This window comes from Garra rufa, chromosome 1 (assembly GCF_049309525.1).
Source record: "Garra rufa chromosome 1, GarRuf1.0, whole genome shotgun sequence".
Taxonomy (NCBI): Eukaryota; Metazoa; Chordata; class Actinopteri; order Cypriniformes; family Cyprinidae; genus Garra; species Garra rufa.
In genome coordinates, this window is record NC_133361.1 from 98773864 (window position 1) to 98794335 (window position 20472).

General features: G+C 36.8%; 1 protein-coding gene across 1 annotated transcript in view; it reads left to right on the plus strand.

Annotated features, from left to right (window-relative positions):
- LOC141340600 (uncharacterized) overlaps positions 1-8571 on the plus strand; it is a 363155-nt gene extending 354584 nt beyond the window's left edge. The window contains exon 3 of the mRNA XM_073845638.1: positions 7554-8571. Within this exon, the coding sequence (XP_073701739.1) occupies positions 7554-8571 (1018 nt within the window). The remainder of the gene's footprint in view (positions 1-7553) is intronic.
- Positions 8572-20472: the final 11901 nt, after the last annotated feature.

Genomic DNA, 20472 nt, shown 5'->3' on the forward strand with positions numbered 1-20472 from the left:
ATTTGTTTCTAACTTTAGATTGAACAGAAAAATGTGTCTTGATTTCCTTTTCCCATCCTCTCTGCCATTCCTTTATTAAACTTGATTATGACCTTTTCTGCTTCTTTAATTGACAAAAACCATGTCAACATATTTAACTGTTACTCCTCATCTTCCCTTTTAACAGTGAGCTGTGAGGATGAGAATATTACAGATATTTACTGACTGGATTCAAAAACTGTATTTTTTTCTGTTTACATAAACTTTCTCACAGGCTGAACTAAAACCGAATCACAACAAAACAACAGAGACCAGTGCAACTAATCTTCTTCTTCTTAGATTAAAACATGAGGAACATGGAGGTTGGTGTTTAAACTTCATTCATCTTTAATGACTGTTTGTGGTACATTATTTCAAAGTTTTATTAATACTGAGTTTCAAGCTGCTTTAGATTTAGTTAATTGTAATAGAAACAATATTTAAAGCAGAACAGTCTGTTGAAAGTATAGATGGGGGAGCAAAACCACTTCCAGATCTAGTAAGAAACATTTAAATTCTGCACAGAATTTTTGGTAACATTTTCTATGAAGCCCCTATTTATAATACATTATAAAGTATTTCTAAGGCATTGTAATGAATGCATCATAAAAAAAAAAAAAATCTTATAATATGTTCTCATAAATAATCATAACAATTATAATATACTAAAGTACTTGAGTATTTGGGGTTCTAACTTTTAAGATTATGATTATTTATTAGACACAATGGGCGGCATATTAAATCTACGCAATTTTTAATGGACTATATCCTATTACAATTTTTTATTTATTATTATTTTTTTTTTTACATTATATTTCATTTTATTATGATGGGCCCCCTGGTCTACTGACTACAAGCAACTTTCCAACTACATTAACACTTCTTTATTAGTAGTATTATTAGTCTAGTATTATTCGACTTAGGTTAAGGTTTGGCTAGGTAGAAGGTTCACAAACTTGCAAAGTTACATATCAGTTTGTCTTTTGGGGAACCATCAAAATACAGTGTTAGAATTAGGGGTGGGCATAGATTAATTTTTTTAATCTAGATTAATCTAGATTAAATCTTGGAATTAATCTAGATTAATCTAGATTAAAATGTCTAATTTGAATTCTGCTGAAGGCATTCAGAATATGTGTGCTACCCATTTGATTTATGAATCCAAAAAACGACGAATTTACGTGGCATTTCGCTATAGTAGATTCGGTTTTTATGAATGGAGCACGACGTGATCCCGTCTGTGTTTTGGCGGAGGTAGTGTTAAAGGAACACTCCACTTTTTTTGGAAATAGGCTCATTCTCCAGCTCCCCCCGTGTTAATAAGTTGATTTTTACCGTTTTGAAATCCATTCAGCCGTTCTCTTGTTCTGGCGATATCACTTTTAGCATAGCTTAGCATAAATCATTGAATCCTATTAGACCAGTAGCATCACGTTCAAAAATGACCAACGAGTTTCGATATTTGTCCTATTTAAAACTTGACTCTTCTGTAGTTATATCGCGTACTAAGACCAGCGGAAATGTAAAGATACGGTTTTCTAGGCCGATAAGATTAGGAACTACACTCCCATTCCGGCGTAATAGTCAAGGAAGTTTGCTGCCGTAACATGGCCGAAGCAGGCGCAGTAATACCACACAGCACATGTGCAAATGTTTACTTCCGTCAACATATCCAACTTGCATGCACAGCACAGACAGCGTTCCTCGCCATGGAGACATTTGTGAGAGACGATTTAGAAGATATTTACTTTGGTGCAGATCCTAAACCGTATCAATTTGAACCAGAATTCACTGAAGCTAAGGTTTTGGTACGCAAAAGACAAGAAAGTGTGTCTGAACTGCCTGGGACAGAAGGGATGAGGAGAGCAGATTCGCGCTGGTGGGGCTTGCCAACCCATGCCAACTAAAAGTGAGTGCCTGTGTTGTCGCGAGTGGGACCAGGTATTGCCATCGATGGCAAGGGTGGATCTACCTGATGAGGAAGTTGCATGTCGCAACATCCGAGGACTTGGATGCAATGCTGCATCCTGCAATAGTCGATTTTTTTTCCGGTTTGACAAAATAAACTAGAAAAAACGTCACACGCCGAGTGGACCTAATGGCCAGCTGTCGCAAGAGTAAGTTATTCCTGCTACATTATATAATATAAAGATTTTAAATGCATACTGTCAGTTTGCATTTTCAGGCTTACATTCATGATGTACACTTTTTACTCAAAACTGACTTTAAAACACCACCGACTGTTCGCAATAACTTTCTTTTGCAATCACACATGGAATTTGGTCATAGCAAATACTAAGCCAACTGTTCGCCCAAACCTAGTCGTCAGGGGTTGCATTTCACAGGTAACGTTAGCAATTAATCATGTTTCACTCACAGCCGTGGGCGATGCTCCTTGTTGTCCTGTCTGTAACGTTAGTTTGAAGATTGTTGGGATCGCCGTGTCCTTTAGACGCCGTGCTGTAGTATCGGTAAAACTATCCAAATAGTCATCTGGTTCAAAATACTCGGAGCAAACATGCCATTTCTTGATCGTTTCTAACGGTGTTTTGAGATCTATGTTCAGAGCAGCCAGCCATTGATTCATTAGTCGAAATTGCTTTTTTTTTCGTGGGAATTCTATGAAAGATGGTAGTAGATTACGTCTTCGACTTACTATCACAGCCCCTTACAATGCACATAACCATAGCTAATCACACACAGGTAAATCCAGCCACTAACAATTTACCAGCTGCAACTCTGACAGCTGCAACAACCGGAATTACACAAACTTAGCACCGGTCACATTGGAAGTTACCTAGCTGGGATCTAATTTCAGGCGCTGTGTGATATTAATGCGCCTGCTTCGGCCATGTTACGGCAGCAAACTTCCTTGACTATTACGCCGGAATGGAAGTGTAGTTCCTAATCTTATCAGCCTAGAAAACCGCTGCTTTACATTTCTGCTGGTCTTAGTACACGATATAAATACAGAAGAGTCAAGTTTTAAATAGGACAAATATCGAAACTCGTTGGTCATTTTTGAACGCGATGCTACTGGTCTAATAGGATTCAATGATTTATGCTAAGCTATGCTAAAAGTGATATCGCCAGAACAAGAGAACGGCTGAATGGATTTCAAAACGGTAAAAATCAACTTATTAACACGGGGGGAGCTGGAGAATGAGCCTATTTCCAAAAAAAGTGGAGTGTTCCTTTAATTTCGTCAGACGAGACGAGACGAAATATGTTCGTCAACGACCTTTTTTTTCATGACTAAGACGAGATGATGACAAGACTGCACCACTGTCCAAAAACGCTGACTAAGACTAAATTAACATGCATTATTGTTGACGAAAAAAGACGAGACGAAAATGTTTTGCATAAAATAAAAACTAAGATAAAATCTCTCTTCATTTTCGTCTACAATGGTCTCTGCTTTTTCATCGGCTGTTACGGCTTTAAAATATTCAAACTGCGCTTTGGCGCGCTGGCTGGCGCTGAGCCAGAGACGGACGAGCTCTGCTCTTGTCATATAATCACAACTATGCAGTGTTTTTAACCACATAACGCTTATTTTAGGTTTCAGACATTTAAATACACATAAGTACTAGTAAAAGGAGACATTTAGAGTTTGTAAAAAACACACATAGGTCTATGGAAGCAGCAAATAACAATCTATTCAAATATAATTTGCCGATGTGTTTTATTCATATCACATACACATAGGCTTAGTAACTAAAAAGTTCACTCTATTCCTCTTCTAGTTCACCAGCCACTTACTTGCATGTATTTCGGGAGAAACGGATGAATGTATATGTGCTGTAAATACGGCTGACAGGACTCTCTGAGTCTGAACGGCAGCGCGAACAAATATGGCCGCGCCCATCTCACGTTACAGATTACGACCCAGATCATTTATATAGGGTTTTAAACGACGAAACATACTAATTCACACATATTTGTGAATCGGAATATTAGATAGTTCATGGCATGGTAAGCAAGTGTGTGAGTATTCTGGATAAAAAAAGAAAAACGAAATAAAAGCGATCTATCTGTCATACAGTGTTATTGTGTCTGTGTTGTGTCACGTGACAAGCTTGATGCGTCGCCATGGAAACAATAAGGAGGAACGTTCTAAAATAACGGTCGCTTAAAAAAAAAACTCACTCTCAGGGGTCCGCTAGAATATTTTAAACTCACCACTGAACGGATTAATCATTTGTGAATGTGTCTCCTAAATCAGAAATTGAAAACCAGACACGTTTAACATTTGCATTCAACAAAAATCATTCAACAAGTGTATTTTGTCAGGTAATTATGACATTTAACCAATGTTTGAGATATGTGAAACACTTTTTTTTACTGAAATGTGTATCAGTAATAATCTCAGTAATAATGTGTTATTTAAAAAAAGACTACAATTTTTTGACTAAACCTAGACTAAAATATATTGAGTTCTTTTTTGACTAAAACTAGACTAAAATTAAAAGACTTTTAGTCGACTAAAACTTGACTAAGATACCTTGAGTTTTCTTTTGACTAAAACTAGACTAAAATGACGAGACTTTTAGTCGACTAAAACTTGACTAACAATAAAAGATATGTGAATGACTAAATATGACTAAAACTAACAAGGACATTTGGCACAAGACTAAGACTAAGACTAAATTAAAAATAGGTGACGAAATTAACACTAGGCGGAGGAGACTTAAACGCGCGACCATATTCTATAGTCTTCGGTATACATCCGTGTTAAACTATCAAGGTGAAAGTCATCATAGTTTGCGTAGTTTAGACCCAGCTCCCAACCCAAATTTGAGAATAGATTAACGGCGATATTTTTTTTATCGCGCGATAAGAGTTTCACGTTAACGCAGCACGTTAACGCCGATAACGGCCCACCACTAGTTAGAATATATTTAGCATACTACTAATAATAATTATTGCTAGCTGACATTGTCATGATCGGGGCTGTGGGGTTTCCCTCAGCCTCCTGAGGTCGCTATTCACACTGCACTTCTGATAGCATTCACCTGTCCTTGTCGTTAACACTGATTCACTCACATCTGTTCACTATTATCCGGTCTTTAAATACTCTCATCTTTCTCTCCTGCTTCATGTCTGCATTGTCTTTTGTCATCTATGTTCTGTGATCTCTGCTCTTGACCTTGTTCTCGTTTTGTTCAGTTTATGTTTAAGTTTATGTTTAGTTTGCCGTGTTGGCTTTGTTTGATTTGTTTGTTTATTGTTTTATTATTAAAATCATTACTTACCTGCATTTGGACCCAGACCCCTTGTTTTACGTGACAGACATGCAGTTGAATAGTTACTTATCAAAAGCTGTCTAAAGGGTACCATCAAAATAATCTAACTAATAATACAAACGTGTCATGTTACACATTCATCTGATACATTAACTTTTGGCTCTTTGATAGATATTATTATTGTTATTATTATTAATACTTATAAGTGCTCTTTGTATGCTTCCAGTAAAGTGACATGCGTAACATGGTAATATATGAGACTTATGTTATAACTATGAGTAGATAATCACACGCTTAAAAGCTATAACTGCAAATAAATAATTATAATACATTAAAACAGTTTTATGATACAACATACTATACATTTTTTTTTATAATGCACTATGAATTCATTATAGTGCCTTAAGCATACCCTTTTAATGCATTATAAATATGGGCTTCAAAGAAAGTGTTACTGAATTATTTTATGAACAGATCAAACACGGCTGATGCAGAAACAGTAGTGTTAGCTATGGTCATGTCCAATGCTATTACATCATTAGTTTCAGGGTTTGTACATTTTGGGAGAGAAATTCAAGAACTTTTCAACGAAATTAAAATTTTGCATGCCTCCCGACTCAAGTTTAGTGCTTTGCTGTCAAATGTGTCTTACCAAGAAATAAATATGTAATAATGTTTAGTAACTGCGCTTATACATTCAAAACAATAGTAATCTTATGGTTAACTTGTTATTCACTTTTTAGCATCAAATGATGATGTGTTTATGCAGTTTGAGGTTTAAAAACATGTTATTTTCCACATACTGTACATTATTGTTGCTCCTCTCTGCCCTCCCTTTCTGAGAGGCTTTGATTTTCACAAAACTCACTGTTGATGGAAACCGAGGTGTTTTCTGATTGGTCAGCTATCCGTGCTTTGGAATTGGCCGGATACCTCAAGTGTGTGTTGGAAATGTTACACCCCTAACTAGGGCTGCACAATTAATCGAACGATGTTGTGAGGTGCGTTTAGTCAATGAAGCCGGTACTTTGATTAGTAGTAAATCTCCATCACGTGCGTTCAGCTGCGTTCAGCTGGAGCATTCAGAGGCGTAAATCACTGACAAGCTACGCCAAATCGCGCTCAAAATCGAATGCGATTTTGAACGTGATTTGGCGTAGCTTGTCAGTGATTTACGTCTCTGTGTATTAATTGCCGCTCCAGTTGAACGCACGTGATGGAGATTTACTACTAATCAAAGTACCGGCTTCATTGACTAAACGTGCCTCACAACATCGTTCGATTAATCGTGCAGCCCTACCCCTAACCATGTTGTGATACCATTTCTTGGCGCATCGAGACAGAAATGATAAAACCCATTATAAACTAGGCATTTGTTGCATACGTGCAAACTCGTGTTTGAAAAGTCAGTACTGAATTCTTTAAATATGAAAACGTACTTGCAGGCCATCAGTCAGATGCACAGACTGTTCATGCAACATTGTGATTGGCCCACTTTATGGGCATAAGGAGCTCCAGGTGTGTGTTCCTGTTGTGTATGCACTTCGATGGATTAAATGCAGAGCACAATTCACCATACTTGACTGTTTCTCTTTCAACTGGTGCAAAACTATTTCCTATTCCTAAAGTGTAATTATAATATTACTAAAGTTTTTTACAGAAAAAGTTTAGTGATTTATGAGTGAACATCCTGTGACAGTCAGTTTTGGGTTGTTTTCCATTTAAAAGATCAGTGGAAAATCCCATTAATAAACTGCCCCCTAAATAAAAACTCAGAAGTTTATTTTTTTTTTTTATTTGATAGTTAAATGGGGAGTTTTTTCTCTTATTTTCCCTCATCTCTTTGAATTCAATTTGATGATTTTTATTCCCTAGGATACATAAAATAGTAGAGATCAGTCTATATAGATTTCCTAAACACTATCATTAGATTATCTGGATTTTTTTTTAATTAATTGTATAAAGGCCAACTTAAACACTGTAGGAAACCAGCCGACCAGGATCGGGTTTGGACACCATGGTATAGGATCTAGCATACAAGCATTACATATCTACATGTTATGATGCCAATTGCTTTGTGTCATTAAACTGGGGTTAACTTTTATTTCTTTGTTTTTCCACCGTAGACCTAACAGCGCTGAAAGAGGAGAGAGAAGTACTGAATGAAACCGAAGAGAAAGATCAGTTAGAGAATCTTCATGATTTTGTATCTGGAGATAAATCTGTTTGTTCCTTAGAGTCTGCAAATACTTCTAAACAAAAAAGAGCACAAAATACAGGAACTAGGAGTAATTTCACTTGCTTTCAGTGTGGACACAGTTTCACTCGAAAAGAAAACCTTAACAGGCACATGAGAATTCACACTGGAGAGAAGCCTTACACATGCAAACAGTGTGGAAAGAGTTTCACTCAAAAAGGACACCTTAACATCCACATGAGAGTTCGCACTAGAGAGAAGCCTTACACCTGGAGAAAATGTGGAAAAAGTTTCTGCAGAAAATTAAAACTTAAATACCACATGCGTATTCACACTTTGGAGAGCCTTTTTACCTGCCAACAGTGTGGAGAAAATTTCACTCGTAAAGGAAACCTTAACACACACATGAGAATTCACACTGGAGAGAAGCCTTACACGTGCAAACAGTGTGGAAAGAGTTTCGCTCGTAAAGAAAACCTTAACATACACATGAGGATTCACACTGGAGAGAAGCCTTACACGTGCCAACAGTGTGGAAAGAGTTTCGCTCGTAAAGGAAACTTTAACACACACATGAGGATTCACACTGGAGAGAAGCCTTACACGTGCCAACAGTGTGGAAAAAGTTTCACTCGTAAAGGATGCCTTAACAGACACATGAGAGTTCACACTGGAGAGAAGCCTTCTACATGCAAACTGTGTGGAAAGAGTTTCACTCAAAAAGTATACCTTAACAGACACATGAGAATACATACTGGAGAGAAACCTTACACATGCAAACAGTGTGGAAAAGGTTTCTGTGGAAAATCAAAACTTAAATACCACATGCGTTTTCACACTTTGGAGAGCTTTTTTACCTGCCAACAGTGTGGAGAAAATTTCACTCGTAAAGAAAGCCTTAACAAACACATGAGAATTCACACTGGAGAGAAGCCTTACATGTGCAAACAGTGTGGAAAGAGTTTTGCTTTTAAAGCAAACCTTAACAGACACTTGAGAGTTCACACTGGAGAGAAGCCTTACACGTGTGACCAGTGTGGAAAGAGTTTCATTCAAAAAGCAAGCCTTGGCAAGCACATGAAGATTCATAATCAAAAGAAGCCTTATTAAGGGTTCCAAATGGAATCCCTATACAGGGTTTCTACAATGCAATTCAAATTCACATTTTAAAGCAATGTGTTTTGTCCATGGTACACTTTACCGTGTCAACTTGAAATATGGACTATGGACAAATGGACTCTTGTCTACGGTGTAAGAACTTCACATTTGAATGTCATGAATTGAAGAGAGATCTCACAGGAAGTACACAGTTTTTTTGGTTGAAGCATAAAAAAGGACACTGTTAGCATTTTAACATCAGTGTGTATGGATTTAATTTGCACACATCAGTTGCTTGCTCATTTCTACTACCAACATTGGCGGTTTTGAGGAAGGCTTTAATAGTCATATTTTGGAACCATTCCTAATGGACTGTATTAGGAATTGTCTTATAGGATTGTCTTGTAGACCTTTTTTCTGAACGCGGAAGTCACGCCTGACTAAATTTTTAGCATTTCCGGTCTTCTATGTCTCATGTCAAAGTAGCGTATAATCTGAGCTGTTAATCTAATGTTAAACCTATAAAAAAAAAATTAAAAAGCACATGGCTCCCTAGCACCATCACTTTGCCATGTCGCAATGACCGTCATTTGTCAGTGCCTCAATTTAGGTTTAAACTTTATTGTAAAACAATCGTTGTTGAAGAATAAAAAACTGTTACAAATTATTGTCCTATTTTTCTTACAAAAAAAGAAACAAGAGTAATAATAATAGTCGGGTATACGTACATACAAAGATACCTCTGAATATACACTGTAAAAATGTTGGCTTGTTTTTTTAACCCAACTGCTGGGTTAAGCCTGTTGGGTCATTTATTTGGGTTGTTTTACTCAGTGTTGGATTGTTTTTGTGTAACCCAACATTGGGTTACTGATTTTATCCAATCAAGTGACAGTTAAGAGAGTAAGCCACTCCCCCTACTCGACGAGCCAAGCGCTACCTTTGCGGCCATTTTGAATCATCTCAGGAACAACCGTCCTTCAGCGACGACAGAAAAGGTATGTTTGTGGGTTTTTAATGTATGAAACTAATACTGTACATCAACAAATGCTAAAATATACCAAATTTGGCGTTTCACATTACATTAACAGTATTAAAAAGTATAATCTACACTCAAAAAAATAATTAGGTCTAAAAATAAACTTTATGTAATTCAATTAAATGCTAATTTTCCATGTATTTGGATTACATAGTTTTAATATAAACATATTAATAAACTTAATGTGATTCATATGCATCAGTGATACGTGAATGAAACAGGTAAGGTTTATGTAATTATTCCCAGTGTTAAACAAGCGCTGCTCAGTGTTCATGTGTTTCCACACTACAGAGTGTTCAAGTAGCATTGACACAGTGTTGGAGTTAATGAGATCATTATGTGATGATTGATCATTAATGATCAACACTTGCTGAATCATCAATGGAAAGAGAAACACAAGAACTACAGCTGACTTCAACCACAGCCTTAGAGGAAATCAACTCAAATAAAACAATACATTAAACCTCTCAAGATCTGATTCAACAACTCCACAAACAGATTGACCAGCTTCACTCATTACTAACCAGATTGACTTCTGTCAGACTTCTAGAGAAGCTCTTATTGAGAACTAACAAACGTGTAGATGTTTTGTTTCATGTGAAATCACCATCAGTGAGAGCAGGGTTTCCTTTGGTTGGGCTCTTGACCCGTCACATGCTGGTGTCAGTGGTGGTAGCTTTAATTGTGTAAATATAAAACACATGAAGATTTGCCACCAAAGTCAAAGAAGAAAAAAAGTTAATCAATCCTCCAGATTCTTTCAAAGTCCTGATTTGATGGGTGTTGTGTTATTGTAACAGTCTCTATAGCTTCACAAGTAACTGTTTTTCATTACTCACGAAGATTAGATACTTTGTATTTCATTTTGTGCTCAAAAAGTTTTCATCTGTATCACCTTCAAATCCAAAAACATCAAGAATCTGTATATGAATCTCAACAATGGTGACGGTCAACAATATGTGTCATGTTGCAATGCATGCTGGGTACAAGTTTGGTAAAAGACCCTCCCATGTATCCCAGCATGCATTGCAACATGAATAAACAATGCAGTGGAATTGTCAGATTATTTTTATTTTATTCTTAATAATTGTTTTTATGCTTCCTTTTTTGTTGAGACTTTTTAATAGCTTGTTTTAAGATGTTCAGAGATGTATCTGAACATTTTGTTGATTATCACCATTGTTGAGATTCATATGCTGATTCATGATGTCTGTGGTCTTTAGAAAGAAACAGATGAAAACTTTTAGCATTCAAAGTATGATAAAATGATTCAGCTAATATGATTTATAAAACACATAAATGTAAAACTGTAAGTAGGCCTAATATTAAAGTAACACAACATCCATCTATGCAACAAATAAACTTCAAAAGAAATTGTCACACTAACAGATCCCCCTATTTTTTTTATACTTTGTTGGCCAAGCTCAAAATGTTTGATTTAAGTATTACAAAAGCTATCAGCACAACATTAAACCTAGCATGTGACAGGTCAAGATCCCAACCAAAGGAAACCCTGCTCTCACTGATGGTGATTTCACATGAAACAAAACATCTACACGTTTGTTAGTTCTCAATAAGAGCTTCTCTAGAAGTCTGACAGAAGTCAATCTGGTTAGTAATGAGTGAAGCTGGTCAATCTGTTTGTGGAGTTGTTGAATCAGATCTTGAGAGGTTTAATGTATTGTTTTATTTGAGTTGATTTCCTCTAAGGCTGTGGTTGAAGTCAGCTGTAGTTCTTGTGTTTCTCTTTCCATTGATGATTCAGCAGGTGTTCATCATTAATGGTCAATCATCACATAATGATCTCATTAACTCCAACACTGTGTCAATGCTACTTGAACACTCTGTAGTGTGGAAACACATGAACACTGAGCAGTGCTTGTTTAACACTGGGAATAATTATATAAACCTTACCTGTTTCATTCACGTATCACTGATGCATATGAATCACATTAAGTTTATTAATATGTTTATATTAAAACTATGTAATCCAAATACATGGAAAATTAGCATTTAATTGAATTACATAAAGTTTATTTTTAGACCGAATTATTTTTTTGAGTGTATCTCGGTTCGTTTTGGTTTGCTAATCGGTAAAGGTATGCCTGTTGTAATTACGTTACAGCCTTTTCCTGTCTAAGTTATATTCAATTTTTAGTGAAAATGTCTTTTTGGTCAACATTTCCTCTGGAATATGTGAATTGGTGAGTCGTGTAGTTAACGTGTCTTTATATATTATATGCAATTAGATGTTTTAGCTGATGTGAGTTAAATGCAGCATGTCTGTTCACTTCAACGTGATTCTTGTGTAAACAAAAGTTTAAACATTGCATTTGCAGGGATTTTGACTTTTTAAAACAACACTGCTTCATCAGTAACTGATCTGACAGGAATATTCAGTGTTTTAATGTGAGTAATGAGTATGTGTCAATATTGCAATGTAAAAGACCGCTTGATCCTGATTACTCGTAGCCTCCGTGTCTATTCACAGAAACTCTAACGTAACTTACTACGCAAAACTCTTATGGTGCGTTCACACCGGAAAAAACATTTGGGAAAAAACATTTGAGTTTATTCGCGTGTGACATTTTCTTCACAACAGACGCAAATTCGCGTCATGGGAGGGGCTTCTGCCACTCGTCAGCGGGAAAGTAGTTGTAAAATAGTTGAATGAGCTCAATTTGCCAGCTTTAGCTTGCTTGTAGTCTCAATATGTATGTATATGTAGGTCAAATTGAGTAAAGAGCGTTTTTTAAAACTAACCAGATTGTCCGACCCCTTCACTCACTTTCTTCCTAGCCAAATCCTTTTTATTCCTGTTTATACAAAAGTCCAAAGATGTATTGTACAGCTCCGAGTAACCACAGACAGCAACAGTGATTTTGTCCTCCATTGTTGTTTCGGGATTTCTGCCTCCGTCACTACTAGAGCAAACTCCTGATTGGTTAATGCGGGTCGGATTTTCGCCAAAGTTCAGATTTTTGAACTCGTGCGAATGGTGTGGCAATCGCTTGAAACGCTCAATACGCGCCGCTGGACGGCTATTCGCGTCTTTGCATTGACTTAACATGTAAATCACTAGCGCTTGCCGCTTCATTCGCGTCCGGTGTGAACGCACCGTTATCCAATCACAGAGCTGTAGGCGTTTACTTCAAAGTCTTCAGTGCAAGACGCCCATTAAAATCGATCGTTTCTGGAGCCTACCTCAAAACCAGGGTATAAAATAACATATAACTTATTGGTTCTTATGATTTTTTTTATGTAAAAACCACACAAATATCATAAGTAGACATCAGACTACAGTATTAATTAAGAATAAACATCAGCTCAGGAGAGCTTTAAATTAATTATTTGTCATGGATTGGATTTTGTTTAATGCTGCATTGTGTGTGTAAAGTGATTTGTATGTTTTTAACGTTCTTCTGTTTTTAACAGGTTGGCACTAACATGGTTGAGTACCTAAAGGAGGCTGATCTCGCAAAACCCTTCCCCTTTGTCCTTGGGCTTGGGGATTGCAGTAACTGCCATCAAGCCTTTGTTGTTGTCGGCAAGCAGGCACTTCAGCGAAACACACTTATCTGTGCTGTGGACACATGCTTTAAACTTTTTTACGTGTTGGACATCATTTTCCGAAGCAGTGCGCACCAGTGTAGGAATTTTTGCAGTCTATTGTCTACAAACTACCAGGAACAGAATCCCCTTCATGTTAAGTGTTACTGGACAACAACTAAAGGGGGTCGCACACCGAACGAGAAGCGCAGCGTCGCGTCGCGTCGCGCCGAGGACAGCTGGAGGCAGGGCTGGACTGGGGTTGAAATTCGGCCCTGGACAAATCCAGCCCATCCGGCCCAAAATTTCCCCCGTGAAAGTTTTGTTGGGTTATAGGGCCTTTGATTGGAGTAAATAAATAAATAAAACAGGAAATAAGCAAATAATGATAGATACTACTGAATTAAAATGCAACAAATTTAATAATGCATTTTTGTCACATAGAAATGCATGCAGTAAAGCATTGATTTTGAGCTAGATTGCAAGAAATTAATTGCTAATAAATTCTGTAATAATAAAAAAATCATTCTGTAATAAAAAATAATTTCCTCACCCTCATGTCGTTCCAAAACCGTATCACTTATTTTCTTCTGTGGAACACAAAAGATATTTTGTAGAATGTAACCAAACATATGTGGTTACCCTTGATTTCTACTCTATAGACAAACATTTCTTGAATTTCTCAAAGTATCTTCCTTTATGTTCCACAGAAGAAAGAAGTTCATACAGGATTGAAATTACATGATGTTGAGTAAATGATGACCTTTTTTATTTTTGGGTGAACTGTTCCTTTAAGAACTTTAATATTTGTAGTAAACATCTAATTTATATAACAGACACTGGTATTTTTCTTTAACCAGGGTCTTGTTGAATTTACATTTTACTCCAATTAAAGTTAATTACAACTAAACATAAAAAGAAAGAAATTATTGCTTAGAATCCAGATATTAACTGACTAGTATTAGCAACGTTCTTTGATATTAGTAAGATGCTGGTCACAAGAAAACATTACCATGGTAATATGTTTTTTTTAATAAACAGTAATAATAAACTATGAAATTTGTAATAATAATAAAAATACGACAGTAATTATATATTGGCATTTTCCAATTGACCTCATCATGCAGTTTCCAAGCCCAGCAGAACCTACAGAACCTTTAATGTTCTCATATCACATGACTCTATAACACAATTCTGTGTTATATCTGAATGGATCAAGCAACTTGCACTGTTTATCACTTTACATTGTGTTGGAAGCGCAGGGCACGTTCGTCAGCGCTACGCGGGCGACTGATCCCGCTGATTCACAATTTTGGGCTATTTGCAGTTTCGAATGTGCTGTAATTTAAAACCGCGCATATATTGGCAGAGGTCTTCCTCGCTTCGGCGATCGGCCCACTACTCCACCGGCCCACCGGGAATGTCCCGGTTCTCCCGATGGCCAGTACATCCCTGGCTGGAGGTATCGCACACCGGACGCGCACATTCTATAAGCGCCAGCTCATTTTTAGGCTAGATTCCCATTCATCAATTAGTAGCATTTTGTATTATTACAAGCAATTTCAACATTCCTTATGCTGTAGCTAGTAATATGATTTGTTTGCTCAATAAAAAACTACATGCTATTTTGTTGTGTAAGGTATACTTATTTCTTTGTAAACTTCAATTATAATCGTATTGTTGTTGAGGCAGTTTATTGGAGTCTTAATTCAACATGAGGGTTTGTATTTAAAATAAAATAATTGTCATTTTGTGGTCAACAGTATTGATATTTTTAAGGACATGAAATGACAATGCCTGTACTGTACATTATTTTATGATTGTACTGTACAATTACATACAGTTGCTCACTATACATTTGACCTCAGATCGTACGTAAACAAAATTGAACATTCTTACCTGAAAAACCGATGACATCGGCAATCTTCCTCCAAGCTGATGAATAGGGGTTATGCGCAACAGGCTTCCGTTTTCTGCTAAACAGGTCTCGTTGCTTCCGGTTCACGCGTTTTGCATATGCCTCTTTAAATATGGACATGATTTACTCAAGATTCCTTCAAAGTAGACACTAAAAATGATCATAACCAATGTCCATCACATATGTGGATTGATATATAAAAGTTTTTAATTTTTATTCTTTTCACTAACATTTATATATATAAATATCGAATGAAACGTCCACAATAAACAGCTGGCTTGTTTAACTGATTACCTTAAAAGTCCGTCGATATCGCCATTATTTATTACGGCTATTAACACGTTCTCCGACAAGCGGAAGCAATGAGACCTGTTTTCCGGGGTTGGTCAGGTGACGTTTGACATATAGCCTATTCCTTATGTTGAATCTATGATTTGTTGCAAATAATTCTGGCTATTTCTATTTCCCTACTTCCTTGATCAGTTTTTCGTCGTCCATCGTGCTCCGCTACACCGTTATTTAAATGACCTGAATGACGGTTGTGACCTTGTAAATCCAATAGATGGCAGTCAAAGACAGTGAATGTAATAATGACAGGCAAATGTTACATAGGACTTTAGATTTTGCGTAGCCTATGTAAAAATGTCTCGAGAAAATAAAATATGAATTAATTATATAGGTTTACATTTTTTTTCAAGCTGTAAACCTAATGTAAGTAGTATTTTGCAGCAGTGGTATCTTGTTTTTTTAATCTAATAGGACGATTTGAGACAAATATGATGTTATTTAATATAAAACTATGCAGATGGCGCTCTGTGGCGCGGCAGAAATTTGAACAGCTTCCTGAGTCATAGCTGGGCGCCGCGGACAGACGCCGAATGGCGCCGCCGGTGTGCGTATGCTCATAGAAAACTATGTGTTCGAATTTTAAAGACGTGGCGCGACGCGACGCGACGCGGCGCTGCGCTTCGCGTTCGGTGTGCGACCCCCTTAACCCTCTCTAAAATGTTGTTTACATGAAGAGGAAAGTTGTCAGATTAATATATACAGGTCCTTTTCCAAAAATTTGCATATTGTGATAAAGTTCATTATTCTCTGTAATGTAGGTAGATAGGAATTTTGGGTTTTCATGAGCTGTATGCTCAAAATCATCCATATTAAAACAATAAAAGGCTTGAACTACTTCAGTTGTGTGTAATGAATCTAAAATATATGAAAGTCTAATGTTTATCAGTACATTACAGAAAATAATGAACTTTATCACAATATGCAAATTTTTGGAAAAGGACCCTACATATAGAACCCTTTCTGAAATGTTGTGACTTGATATTTACATATATTTATGTGCATCTACAATGTGAGTTTATAAAGTTAATATGGGTTTATATGAATTGAAAAGTTGTCAGTTAAATGTATAGAACCCTTTCTAAATGTTGTGACTTTATAGGGGGTTGTTAGAGGAAAGTTGTCAGACTTATATATATAATATGTATATATAAAAATGTATATCTTAAATGTTACGTGAGTTTCAAATTAATATAGGTTTATATGAAGAGGAAATAAGTCAGACTACTTAGATTAGAATCTTTACTCGTGCCACTTTGTTAAACATACTTCTAAAATTTATGAGTTTATAAAGAAGAAAGTTGTCTTACTACACACACACACACACACAAACACATACATGTATATTTTAACATTTATTAATGCAAATTGTACTTTTTATTTTGCATTAAAATAGCCTTTTATAAATTCATTTTGTCTCTTTTTTTGTTGTCTTAAAGGGATAGTTCACCCAAAAATGAAAATTTGATGAATGGTGATGCAATGCATCAGACTTACGTTAATGATTATTTAATTTACATTTATAGAAAGCATAGAAAAACACTTAAAGCAAAATGTATTAAACACGTTTTATTATTAATTAAAAGGAACAATTCTTGAATGAAAAAACTTAATAAAAAATGTAACAATTAATAAGTGATAAAACAATTAATAAAAAATTATTATATATATATATATATATATATTGTGGACTGTGTACTCCTCATACGCGTCAGACAGCAGAACTGTGGCACCTCCGTCTCCCTCCAACACCCCGATGAAGGTGAGCTCCACCTTTACTGGCTCAGCTACAGTCTTCTGAAATATAATAACATAAACGGAAGTCTCAGCAAAGGAATGTCATTACATGAACACTATTAATGTGAGTTGACCACATGATCTAGAAAGAAAAATGATTCTGAAGAATATATTATTTATCTTTGTTAATTTCAACATTAACTAAAACGTTATGAAATGGAAAGTTTTGGAACTGTTGTATTTTGTTAACTAACATTATGTGTAACAGATTGACAAGTTCTGTACTTGGTCAATGCATTGATATTAACTAATAGTGCCTAATTCTAAAGTGTTACCAATATAAGTTATTACCAGTGAATATACACTTGGTACACACTCAGGAGTGTAGGAAGATGCAGAAAGATCAATTAGAGAATAATTAGGTTACATGATGCATAATGTTGTGTACCTCCACAGCTGAATGGTTGGATGAGTTCAGCTTGGGAGAAGGTTTGAGGCACGAAATCTCAATGTGATCTCCCAGGCTGAGCTCCACCAGGGCCCCGTCACGCCACAGGGACACCTCCATCACCACCTGGCCACACCATGGGGACCTCTCCATCAGCCACTCGGGTCATCCTGGGGACCTGCAACTGCATGATCACAAGGGTAGGATTGTTAATGCAATGCAAGTGAATACAGTTACTAGTGCTTAGACATAATCAAAATAACATTGGCTGTGAATCTGATTAAAATGCGTCTTTAAACAAAACATTACCTTAATTCAACCTGTATTAAAACCTTAATCACTTAATCGCACAAAAATGCAATGAAATGATTGCAGAGAATATCTTAATATTAATAAAAAATAACGTATTTGTGGCTATAGAAATACAGTTTGGGAGAGGCACTCTTTAAAAAAAAAAAAGTTGAATTTATAAAATAATGTTGGTAAATTTGCTCACTTTTTTCAATTTCTCCCTTCAGCGAGATGAACTCTCCCCTTGTGAATAGGTCCTGCTCTTCCCCAGACAGCAGGGCAGTTGGTGGATTCAGGAGGTATTTCGCTGACCTTTCTGCCTCCTCTGGCAACTCGAAGGAAGCAGTTTGGAATTTCTTCGAGTTGGGTTTGAGAAATATACACTCCCGTCCAAATTTGTGGGACAGGGTGTAATTTATGATGTACGTAGGCCTGTCACGATAACAAATTTTGCTGGACGATTAATTGTCCAAGAAATTATCGCGATAAACGATAATATCGTCAATCGGAGACCATTTTCCTCTAGAAACATGATAATGGCATAATAATGCACATACACCTTTCAAAATTCAAAAACGTTTATTTTTAGACTATTTAACACTGAAAATGGAAAACATTTTAAATATCCACAATAACAATGAACAAAACAACCAAAAACAATAAGAGCAATGGACTCTCAGTTCTGTCAACAAAAAAAATGCACATGAATAAATACCAAAAACAATAAATAAAATGGATGTAAACAAAATTGCACTTCAAAAAATATTAAACAATAGGCTCAAAATGCATTCCATAACAGGCAAAACCTTTGTAAACAAACAAAAAGCCTCAAGCCATATGCAAAAAACTTTTGAAAAATAATTCCTTCAGCAAAAAAATTGAAATGCAGTCTATGTACACCAATGATGAGAGAGAGAGAGAGTGATTTTATGGCAGATTCCCTGCAAGAAATACCAACATGTTGACTTTGTGTGGCTTAAGGCAGGATCTCTCAGGAGTAGGCTTGCCACGATAGACGGTGTTACCGGTTTTCAGACGCAACACCGGTGACATCACTTTTCCACCGTGACACCGTCTCCACTTTTTTTTTTTTAAGTATTTGTTTTTTATTAAATATTTATTTGAATTGAATGGAAAATATCATTCTAAATAATTTACTTAAGACGAGAGCATGCAATATAATTAAAAATTGAACATAGCTACAATGCGTCATATTTCATTTATCACGTGAGGAGTTCGCGTTTACATATAATAAACAGCGTAAAAGTTAAGCATGTTTGGCCGAGCACGGGGCACTCCCCCTGCCCAGGGAGAGGGATGCTGAAAACAAGAGATGATGAAGGTAAGACTGCTTGGCTATTTAGAGGGATTTCTTGTAATGCTTGGATACGGAGTGTGATTGCTGATGGTGAATTGACCGTGTTATTTATCTGTGCGAGGAGTCGAATTTACAGAAAGAGAATGGCGGACGATTTAGTGTCCAAAAGCACCTGTTTGGCAATATTTTGGGTTCAAAGTTTTTTTTTTTTTTTTTTTTTGTAGTTTCGTTGTCGTCCATTAAAACAATTGACGCCGAATTGCCAATTCACGCAAAAATGAAAGTGAAAGTATAATACGCACGCATTTATAAGCTATTTAAAAGCAGAAAAAAGAGCAAACCCCCAACCCCACGGTGATACCGGTATTACCGGTGTTGTCACGTGCCGATTAACCGGTGGGGAAATTTCCTCATCGTCACAACCCTACTCAGGAGTAGCAATGTTGCCAGCTGTGCTAAACATTCAGTCGATACTGTTTTACAACAAATGTGACATACCGGCTCGCTCAGGTTAAGTGGTTCACCACGGTCATTCGGTTTGAATTCGAAGTGCTCCCACACGGCAGCTGTCGCGCTTGGCTTTGAAAGCAATTCCATGTCACAACCAAAGACTGGTCACAACTTGCGTCTCGTCTTTTTGCTCTTCTCTGCAGTCGCCTCAAGCACTCCCGCCTTCCCACGCAAAGTCCATGTGACTGACAAGCACCGCCTCCCCACACAAAAGAATGCAACTAACAAGAGGGTTTGCTTCTCCTACGCTAAGGAAACGCGAGTTGTCATTCAGTCGCGGAAAACAAACAAGTATGCAAATGAAATTATCGCGGCCGGAAAAATTATCGAGGTCATTTTTTTTTATCGTGCGATTAATCGATTTATCGACTATCGCGACAGGCCTAGATGTACGCCCTCCCGGTCCCAAACAGTGAGATTTTCCTCATCCACAGGAGCAACAAATGCCCTCACGCCATCGCTGAGGGCACTTATTGTAGTGGTTTTGTATGACGCTATTTTAATTTCATTTTTGGACACCTCGTATGACTTAGCCTGACGGTTTGTCCGATTGTCCACACAGGTGATCCGGGTGGGTGTAGGCCTGCTGTATGGTGAACTTGCCTGTGATATTGCTCTTTTAGTCAGGCAGCACACCAGCAGGGAGAGAGTATGAACTCGCAGAAACAATTCTTCTTAGAAGTCGGCTCGAGCATGTAGAGGCTCTGAAAGCGAAAATCTGACTGACTGGCTGCATGCCGCCCTCTTATATACCCGTA